Raw genomic sequence first — 10,908 nt, 5'->3', positions numbered from 1 at the left:
GGAAAATCTCCTCTTCCTTGCTGGTTCCATCTCAAGAAGCAAAGCTCAAATAGATTGGTAACAATCACGCAAGACAGTCCCAAGTCCGCAAAATGAAGGGGGGAACCGATTTCGTTTCACTGCTCCTCATATTTCGAATTGCACGCCGAGCCGGTGAACCAGTTCCTGAATCAGTCACATGGTAACAGCAGGCTCGCGAGGCTTCTAATGTCATGACATACATCATCAACACACGCTTCAGTACGCGCTTCACAAAAAAAAAAAAATCCTAGATTACTGGACACGCGCTTCGAAGCCTCGACATGGAAAGACACATCACTAGGCAATTATTTTAAGAGGGTGAAGACATGAACCACCCAGTGTGTCCAAATAGTCTATTTTGCTTTGGAAGGGTCCTATCTGAGCAACAAGACTCTTAAGTAATACGTGTGTGTGTGTGTGTGTGTGTGTGTGTATGTGTATTGCCCTCTCAAGCTTTGTTCAACTAGTTTGAAGAAATGACAACGAAAATCTGCAAGATTTATAGTTTAGTTTGTTTTCTTTAAAAGATATGAATCCAAAACCAAAAATATATATTTCACAAGCAAAAGGTTGAACAGAGGTTCATAACAGTTTTTAGTTCCTCTGCTAATGTCATCAACAGAAACAATCAATCGAACATAAAGTAAATAAATCAGCTGTGACGCAGGATGGCGCCCTCACTGTAGCGTGTCGGAGGATTAACTCGTCAATGAAGCCTTGTATGTAAATGCACACCGAGCGCTGAGGAGAGGCTCTTGTCATTCCTGCTGCTGCTATTTAAACACATGAGTCATACATTTGTGGATCTCTTCCAACCTGCCAATACGCTTCAACATTTTAGCTTTCACCACGTTCAACTTTCAGGTTAACTGTGAATGTTAAATTACTGAAATCCTTCTAACATACAAAGTCCTCAACAGTCAGGCTCCTTCATCCCTGACAGAGCTCATAGTCTCCTATTATCCAGCTAGAACCCTTCACTCCCAGGATGCAGGGTTCCTGCTGGTTCCTAGAGTTCTAACAGTAGAATGGGAGTCAGAACCTTCAGCTATCAGGCTCCCCTCCTGTGGAACCATCTCTCAGTTTCAGTCCAGGACCCAGACCCCCTCTCTATGTTTAAGAGCAGACTAAAGACCTTCCTTGTTGATCAGGCTTATAGTCAGGACTGCTTAGGCTGGCCCTTAGATCTGCTGCTACAGGCTCAGACTGCTGGGGGATCTCCCATGATGCACTGGGCTTCTCTCTCCTCCTCCTGTACTCATATGTGTTACTAACTCATCTTCTTCTCCAGAGTCTTTGTGCTTCCCCACCTACCAGATCCCTGACTGATGCTGCTGCTGGAGGAGGCTGCAGACCTGAAGAGGCTCCAGCTGCCCCCCTAGAGACTCTGCTCCTTTGCATCGATGTGGTTCAGGCCTCTGGTTAGGATGCTACCAAGCTGCAATGATATGATTTTAAAACTCAATTTTCATCTTTCTGACCTTTTTAATTAAGATTTAAAAAAAAAAAAAACAACATTAAAAATGAGAGTATTTGAAGAGTCTTGAATAAAGGCAGCCCTGTCCTTTATCGTCTTTGTGGTTTTAAGAGTGTACCGTCACACCTGCATGCTTCTCTGCCAGGCTGTCTGAGCGTATCACCTCCCCCCTGAACTACAGCTGTGCCTCTGATAGCAGATCTTTTAATATTATATCACCCTCTTCCTCAGTATCTGAGGACTGTGAGGGTGCCAGGCAGGCAGGGGTATTGAGTCAGAGCCCATCGTTGCCTCTGTAGGCTTGGGCTGATAAATGAGAGCTGGACTTGCGTCGGGTCTCTTTGTGTCATTTATCTCTCACCTGAACACAGACCCCATCAAACCGTCCCCCTATGTCCCTCCGCATCAGTTCACCTCCGCTGGCATTACTAATCCAGGCTTCTTCAGTGTTACTGACAATAAAAATTTAAACAGCATTTCTTCTTCTTTTTTTTTTTTCCAAAAAAGCTAAAAATCTTATGTTCAGGTGGTGTAGTCCCAGTTGTTGTTTCCTCATTACAAGACTTGTTGATTCTCTTGGCTGTGGCTTCCTGACACGTCATGACAGTCTTAATCTACTTTTATCCTCCAAGACTGATGATGTTTATTAACGTTCATAGTCAGGATTTTCTTCGGACCCACACTTAAAAAAAAAAAGGCATCCTCGAGCTGCTTCCTGTAACCATGGCAAGAGGAAGTGCTCTGATCACATCTCGGCACTGTGTCAAGGAAGTGATCTGTTTCCTGTTATTTTTGCCGGCTTCCGTCCTCAAGTGGTGTGAGCTCATTATCCTGCATTCGGTCCTGGAAAGCCACGCAGCTCTCAGCCACTGCTGCGTTGTGTTCGCGTTTGCTTCTTCTTTCTTTTTTCTTTTTTCTCTTACAAATTTACCTCCAGCACCAGAAGTTTAAATGAAGTAAGTATCCTGTTTGGTTTAAATCTTGACCTGAGCCTTAAGTGAGTCGTAAAATTTGGTTATCCTAGATTTTTTTCGACTCAGACATCTTCTTGCTTCAGATCTCATTAGAAATATTCACGCGTGACCACTTTCTAAACATGCGTGCATAGCTCCGGAGCTCCAGAGGAAGTGCAGCGAGCATCTCCAGCAGCTTGACAGCAAGGATGCGTGTTGCTCCTCAGTGGGAAAATCCCGAGTGAAATTTTTCAAGTTGAATCAAACAGAATTAAAAAAAAAAAAAAAAACCCTCAAGAATTTAAGATGTGGAAAACTCTGAAATGAAGGTTTTGAAATATACAGTATTTATCCTCAAAATGTAGGACTTTATAAAAGTATATTTACCACCTAGAATGGGTATCAGTAAGATTGGAACAGTACTACTGTTTAGTGGTTATTTTTAGGAGGAAGAAACATACGGGCTTGCATTGCTTTGTTTTGACCTGCCGTATGTAAATGAACCTTAAATTCATCTTCTCATTTTGTGTAGTTACATGTTAGAACCACAAATATGAACAAATTTGATATGATATTTACTGTAGTGAAAGTAAAGTTTTAGACAATACAAAGTTGTCCCCGCACCCTGTTGAAGAACTGCAGTACCTCACATAAACGTCTCCCCTTGTACCTCGTGGCCTGGTACTTCATGTGTTTGTACGTGAGCAACTTAGTCTCTGATATTAGCTGTTTCATACAGAAAAGCTGACTTGTGGTACAGAGAATCATTTTGTTCTCTGGTCAGTCCCACTTCTCCTCCATTGGCTACCAGACTGAGCCCTGTCTCGACTGAAATATAAGATAAAACTCCGCGCTGCTACTGAATTCACCAAAAACCTTTTCAGCCATTACAAAGTCACTCTTGTCCCATTTCTCTTGTTGCTCTGTCTGTTTCATCCTAAATGAGTGTTACAGACTGGATTTGTGGATGAGGTTCAGGGAATATTTGGTAGAACGTGACCCACAGACAGGGTTTGTGTTTCATTTATGCTGCCAACTTCGAGCGCAGTGATTGAGAGCATTTTATGTTACAGAGCACTGAACCTTTTGAGGCGGTCACCTGTATGCACACTTCTCACCTTATGAAACCACTTGCCAGAGTACACTGGGAGCTCACTTTCACTCAGTGACGCTTTGGTGGTCGTCACTTGATTGAACCATGGCACAAAGACTGGTTGGAATCCAGCAGCTCTTCTCTCCAGATCCCTCCCCAGTCTGACTCTGCTGTTCCCCTGCTAACCCCCATCCAGCCACTCCTTGCCCTTATCATCCCAAACGAGGCATGGAGGAACCATACCAGTTCCAGACACTACAGCCCCCCGGGACCTGCAATTCAGCTGGACCAACTGGGAAATCCTGCTGGAGCTTGGACATCAAGGTGGTGGTGCTTCTGGGGATTTTCGCTGGAGCCGTAATCCTGCTGCTGCTGTACAGACTGTTACTGCTGAGACACAGGTGTGTATTACTGCTGAGACACAGGTGTGTGTTACTGCTGAGACAGGTGTGTGTGTGTTACTGCTGAGACACAGGTGTGTGTTACTGCTGAGACACAGGTGTGTGTTACTGCTGAGACACAGGTGTGTGTGTGTTACTGCTGAGACACAGGTGTGTGTTACTGCTGAGACACAGGTGTGTGTGTGTTACTGCTGAGACAGGTGTGTGTGTGTTACTGCTGAGTCACAGGTGTGTGTTACTGCTGAGGCACAGGTGTGTGTTACTGCTGAGACACAGGTGTGTGTGTGTTACTGCTGAGACAGGTGTGTGTGTGTTACTGCTGAGACACAGGTGTGTGTTACTGCTGAGGCACAGGTGTGTGTGTTACTGCTGAGACACAGGTGTGTGTTACTGCTGAGACAGGTGTGTGTGTGTTACTGCTGAGACACAGGTGTGTGAGTGTGTTACTGCTGAGACACAGGTGTGTGTTACTGCTGAGACAAAGGTGTGTGTGTGTGTGTTACTGCTGAGACACAGGTGTGTGTGTGTTACTGCTGAGACAGGTGTGTGTGTGTTACTGCTGAGGCACAGGTGTGTGTGTGTTACTGCTGAGACACAGGTGTGTGTGTGTTACTGCTGAGACACAGGTGTGTGTGTGTGTGTGTGTGTTACTGCTGAGACAGGTGTGTGTGTGTGTGTGTGTGTTACTGCTGAGACACAGGTGTGTGTGTGTGTGTGTTACTGCTGAGACACAGGTGTGTGTGTGTGTTACTGCTGAGGCACAGGTGTGTGTGTGTTACTGCTGAGACACAGGTGTGTGTTACTGCTGAGACACAGGTGTGTGTTACTGCTGAGACACAGGTGTGTGTGTGTTACTGCTGAGAAACAGGTGTGTGTGTTACTGCTGAGACACAGGTGTGTGTGTGTGTGTGTGTGTGTGTGTTACTGCTGAGACACAGGTGTGTGTGTGTTACTGCTGAGACAGGTGTGTGTGTTGTGTGTGTGTGTGTTACTGCTGAGGCACAGGTGTGTGTGTGTGTTACTGCTGAGACACAAGTGTGTGTTACTGCTGAGACACAGGTGTGTGTGTGTGTGTGTGTGTGTTACTGCTGAGACAGGTGTGTGTGTGTTACTGCTGAGACACAGGTGTGTGTTACTGCTGAGGCACAGGTGTGTGTGTTACTGCTGAGACACAGGTGTGTGTGTGTTACTGCTGAGAAAAAGGTGTGTGTGTTACTGCTGAGACACAGGTGTGTGTGTGTGTGTGTGTGTGTGTGTGTGTTACTGCTGAGACACAGGTGTGTGTGTTACTGCTGAGACAGGTGTGTGTGTGTGTGTGTGTTACTGCTGAGGCACAGGTGTGTGTGTGTGTTACTGCTGAGACACAGGTGTGTGTGTGTGTGTGTGTGTGTGTGTGTGTTACTGCTGAGACAGGTGTGTGTGTGTTACTGCTGAGACACAGGTGTGTGTTACTGCTGAGGCACAGGTGTGTGTGTTACTGCTGAGACACAGGTGTGTGTTACTGCTGAGACACAGGTGTGTGTTACTGCTGAGACACAGGTGTGTGTGTGTGTGTGTGTTACTGCTGAGACACAGGTGTGTGTTACTGCTGCTGGAGCCTATCCCAGCGTCTACGGGCAAGGGGGGGGGGGGTTCACCCTGGACAGGTCACCAGTCCATCACAGGACCAACACATAGAGACAGACAACCATTCACACTCACAGTCACACCTACGGTCAATTTAGAGTATCAATCAGCCTCGTCCCCTCTTGATGTCTTTGGACTGTGGAGGAAGCTGGAGTACCAGAGAGAACCCACACAGGAACAGGGAGAACATGGAGACTCCACACAGAAAGATCCTGTGATGGAGCCGGGACTGGAACCTGGAACCTTCTTGCTGTGAGGCCACAGTGCTGACCACTGCACCAGCAATGTGTCACCCAAAAAGTGTATTTTGCCAAGTATTCACAAATGTGTGAAACACATAATAAGCCACAAAGACATGTCACTACTTTGTGATGCCAGAATACTCAGAGGGGAAGATGGGTGACCCCGGCCATCAGTGACAAATAACAGCAAAACTGTCCAAAAATGTCTGTCCACAAACTCCAATGCATCCTCCACAACAATCCACATCTGCTCATTCATTGGTTTGTAATAACGTCAGAGTGTCCATCAAATGACTGTTGTGATTCATATTGAGGTTAACATGAATATTCATACCAAATTTTATGTCATACTAGTCATTCCAATAGTTGTAAAAATGCAATTAAAAAACCTCATGGCAGCAGTGACGGTAAAGTCAGAGACCGTCCGTGAGTTGAGGACCATCTTCATGGAGCCCGAACGTCACAGCAGCGAGTCCGTCTCCACGTAGCGATGCTTCGTTTCTGTTGGTGACGACTGGACCTGTGAGTGACGTCAGCTGTGATCCTGCTGCTGCTCTACGAAGTAGTTCCAGCTGATGTTGCGGCTCAGTGGGGAAAGAAAGTTGAAAACAAAATCACCAAGACTCATTCAACATTTATAACCCACCAGAAATAAAGAACCTCTCTCCAGGAGGTGACAGTCACAGACGCAGTCACACTTGTGAACCGGGCAGCACATTCAGCACTGGGCCCAGCAAACCATGTCTGTCTATTCATCATCACTTGCTGTAGTTTAAGAGTAACAACACACCACCTGGACCAAACTTGAGTAGACAGTTGTTATATTGTGGCGCCCAATATTACGTAACCCTTGGTTGTTAATTTGTCCATAGTACATAGAATAGATGTACTTTTAGTTATGATGCAAATGAGCATAGCAGGCCTGAGTGGTAAAACTGGTCAAACATTGATTGTCGTTACAGGTTCCTAGTAAGGTACTGAACGTGCACAAACCGGCGCTGGAGGAACACACACCTGATCTCAGCTGCAGTCTGAGGGGAAGCTGAATTAGCAAAACTCAGCGTCAAGGGGTTAATAGTCCACGGCGTCCGTTGGTTTAAAGTCTGGACAACGCAATAATATCGACCAACCGTCAATTCTCGCAGAGTCCTTTGAATAAGGAAACTGTTTCCCAACTTTATTAACCTCTTCTTTGTCAGGATCCTGTTCCTGAACTCCATCAAGATATCAGCATACTTCATATCACGCCACTACGTCAAAGTTTTCTGGGGCTTTAGTGGCCTTGGACTGTAATGTGATGTTAAACTCCACCACGTCGGCGGCCGATTCATTTTTTTGCTTTCTCGCTCCACAGAACTTCTTTTTCCTTTCTGTCTGTTCACTTGTTTTTTTTAATCACGCCCGCTAACAGCTCACTGCACTTGTTCAGGGAGTTCTTCTGTGGTATTTGACACATCCCTCACTGCCCCCTACTGGCCTGTCATCATGCGTGTTGGAGCCATCATGTTTGTTTTTGTCTTCATGTGTGGACAGATGTTTTTGTTGCGTGGACAGGGATTTCTTTTTCTAAAAGGATAGAAATATGCAATTAGAAACACATTCATTTAAGTGTAGTCCAGGTCTGAATGAACTACCGTCTTATTTTGTTGGATCAGGGAGCGAGAGGAAGCCAGAGAGATCAGCTGATGGGCCAGAGACGTTCAATGCTGAGAGCGAATGACGCAACCTGCGATAATTTACTGGTATTTATGAGTCAGGAATTAACAGCAGAAAGACAGAAATCGCATCAATACAGACCGCCTGTCTCTCAGCAGAGTCCATTGCCAATGTTTGATTTTTTTACTTTGGTACCTCTGTGTTATGCTCAGTGCAGCAACGTCCAAATACAAGGCATCGGACCTCATAAGAAAGTCAGCAGTCTGTCCCTAAAAACAGACTGGAATGGACACAGAGATTTTAAAACAAGTAATGGTGAAAGTTTAGGAGGAACTAGTGACTGACAAGTTGACGGATGGTGTCATCACCTCAGTGAAACAGGTCCTTCCTGCCAGGTCCGCTGCTTAGCCACACAGACGGCACATGGATTTCTAACCTCACTCAGGTGGGAAGTTTCCAAGCAACACATTATTTGGAATTTCTTTCTTAGGTTCCTTATGGTAGTGCTGGGACCAGGGTGATGTCATCCAGGGTTCCTGTCTCATTAGACAGGGTGTTTCTAAGGTGTTCTGGGCCCAGCACAAGAACTTCAGTTTCATCAGAGTTTAATAAAAGGAAATTGTGGGTCCTCCAAGTTTTCATCTCCCTCAGACAGGCAGAGAGATGGTCTTTTCTACTTTGGCTGAATAAAGCAATTAGGTAAGGCAGGTGGGCGGCACGCTGGTGCAGCGGTCAGCACTGTCTCCTCACAGCAAGAAGGTTCCAGGTTCTTTCTGTGTGGAGTCTCCATGTTCTCCCTGTTCCTGTGTGGGTTCTCTCTGGTACTCCAGCTTCCTCCACAGTCCAAAGACATCAAGAGGGGACGAGGCTGATTGATACTCTAAATTGACTGTAGGTGTGACTGTGAGTGTGAATGGTTGTCTGTCTCTATGTGTTGGTCCTGTGATGGACTGGTGACCTGTCCAGGGTGAACCCTGCCTCTTGCCCTTTGACGCTGGGATAGGCTCCACCCCCCGCGACCCTTAATGTAGGAATAAGCGGAAGACAATGGACAATGGTTTGGCAGGTAATTGGTCAACAAAGTAAGGAAGTAGCAGGGATGATCACACTTTGGCCAGCGCAGCAAAGCAAGGCACTACGTTCAGCAACCACAGAAACAGGAGGTGAGGTCACACGCTCGCCACAACCCAGGCAGAGGAAGCAATTTTAAGAGAAATACACATCAATTTAGGATAGGATCATTTCATGAGCATTTTATTGGGTCTTTTGTTGAACTTGCCAATATATTGAAACAACCTGTTTGGTCTGCTGATAATAGAAGAATAAGGGGTCTTCAATCATTGAGGTTATTAAAAATGTACACCCACCCGCACGCAAACATCCCGATGATGAAGGTGTTATTCTGAGTTCTTTTTTTGAAAAGGTACTGTGACATATTGGCTGAACCATTCATACATCTAATCAACACGACCAGTGGGAAGTTACCAGACATGTGGAGAGAATAAGATAAAAATACATTCTGCTCCTCAAGAAGTCTGGAACAACTCAATTGTTTCATCATTTTTTTTTATTGGTCGGTTTAAGTGGTGGAACCAAAGGAAGTACTGATGTGTGTTGTTTTGTGTGGTGCAGGCTGAGGTTGGCGAGGGCGAGGCACGCTCTGGAGTACTGCAGCTTCTACCACACTGCCACCTACACTCTCAAGCACCCTGCATCCTATGAGGAGCTGCCAACCAAAGACAGGACCGTGCCTGAAATTCCTCCACCTATTCAAACTGCTACCACTCTGACACCTGATGTCATCACCCCACCGGTTGCTCCTCCTGACCCATTGCCTCTTCCCCCACCACCTGCCCTCTCCCCACCACCTCTCCAGACACCTCCCTTCCTGGCTCTCCCTCTTTGTCTGCCTGTGATACACACCACACCACCGAGCCCTCACCTGTCATGGGGTGCCTGCTCAGATGCAGATGTGTACTCTCGGATCGGCGCTTTCAGGCCCTCCAGGCTCTCCAGCCTGTCCAGCCAATCGAGGGTCATTCTCTTCGAACACTCATCTCTCTGACCTTCACCATGGGGCATGATTGATTTTGCAACTTTGCATTTGTAAATCTGGTTCCCTTCTTCGTTGGAATGCTGAGATCATAATGAAAATTAAGCTTCCTACATTTATTTCTTATTTTTCTGGTTGATAACTATCGAAGCAGAATAATACAACAGCCCAAAATCCTCATGTGGAAATATAAGCCACAGTATGTGGGGCTGTTGAAATTTACTAGGTTATACTGAAGTCGGAAAACAAAAATACTAACACAAGAAAAATCTGAATCTTAGTTCATGTACGCGTCGACTTCCTTTCAAGCATCTCACTTAATAAATGCTGTACATTCATAGGAAGATGTCTGCGTTGGACATTTTTACACTTTTTCATTCAAGAAATCTCAAAAATTATACAATTTACAAGTATAACAATGTGTTTTTGCTTGAGATAAACCAAGTATTAATGAGAATAAAACATGTATTATCAATTTTGCACATTTTGGTCAGGTCATATTTCAAAATCAACCTTGTTTTCATGGTCTAAATTAATGAAGGGCTTTGTGAAAACATTTCTCTCTACATAAACATGGTAAGTGTGCCACTACACTGGCGCTAGCACAAGGAGAGAGAGAGGGTGGAAGGTTAAAATCCAGAATATATATCTTGATGCTTATCTGCTAGCTAATGTATTAGCTAACAGACATGAATGCGTTGTTAGTGTAAGTTTAAAACTCTAATAATGCTCAGTGGCGTCTCTTGGAAATCTTATACCCAAGACCCTTCAGGACTGATGAAATAATCTTTCTCTGTTTTTTTGTGGAAGCTCCTTTGTCTTTCCCATGATTTAAACTCACCTTGAGTACCTTCATGGGTGGGGTTTATCTATGCATCATAGCTGAAGCAAATGGTGTTGGACCCAATGGCAGACACAGGGATGAGCAGTTCCTAGTCAAATCAAGGCAGATTGATTTAGAGAGCACATTGAATGCACGAGGGCAAGTCAAAGTGCTTTACAAAGGTCCTGTTTAAGACAAGCAGCAAAAGCAAATGCATAGCATTTAGCAAAGTGAAATACCAGGAAGACGTCATCATGTCAGGGCCTAGCGTTCTCATAGGCTTCTTGAATCACAACACCTTTACCTGTAAAGTTAAATAAAATAAGGAAAAAAAACTGGAAATAAAGCTACCAGTCAATAAAAGTGCAGTACTTTAGCAGCAGTTAAAGGCAATAGAAAACATAAAGGTCTTTAGCTTGGTTTTAAAAATGAGCAGAGTTGGGGGAGATTTAAGGTCTTCCGGGAGCGTCTTCCTGCTTGTGTGGCATAGTAGCAGAAAGCGGCTTCACCATGCTTTGTTTTGATCCTGGCAACAGTTAGCAGACCAGTCCCTGACGACCCAA

At 45.1% G+C, this 10,908-nt stretch overlaps 1 protein-coding gene across 1 annotated transcript; it reads left to right on the top strand.

Annotated features, from left to right (window-relative positions):
• The first annotated feature begins 2,317 nt into the window (after positions 1-2,317).
• Positions 2,318-10,134, top strand: LOC147244326 (uncharacterized). The gene is made up of 3 exons (XM_086187609.1): positions 2,318-2,454; positions 3,741-3,945; positions 9,102-10,134. The coding sequence occupies exons 2-3, from the start codon at positions 3,773-3,775 to the stop codon at positions 9,532-9,534; spliced, it is 606 nt and encodes a 201-aa protein (XP_086043735.1). The 5' UTR covers positions 2,318-2,454; positions 3,741-3,772; the 3' UTR covers positions 9,535-10,134.
• The last annotated feature ends 774 nt before the right edge of the window (positions 10,135-10,908 follow it).

Source organism: Aulostomus chinensis, chromosome 19 (assembly GCF_037954235.1).
Source record: "Aulostomus chinensis isolate RoL2024-O1b breed Wild chromosome 19, RoL_Achi_v1.0, whole genome shotgun sequence".
NCBI lineage: Eukaryota > Metazoa > Chordata > Actinopteri > Syngnathiformes > Aulostomidae > Aulostomus > Aulostomus chinensis.
The sequence above is the reverse complement of the archived record's forward strand: the minus strand, read 5'-3'. Positions and strand labels throughout refer to the sequence as shown.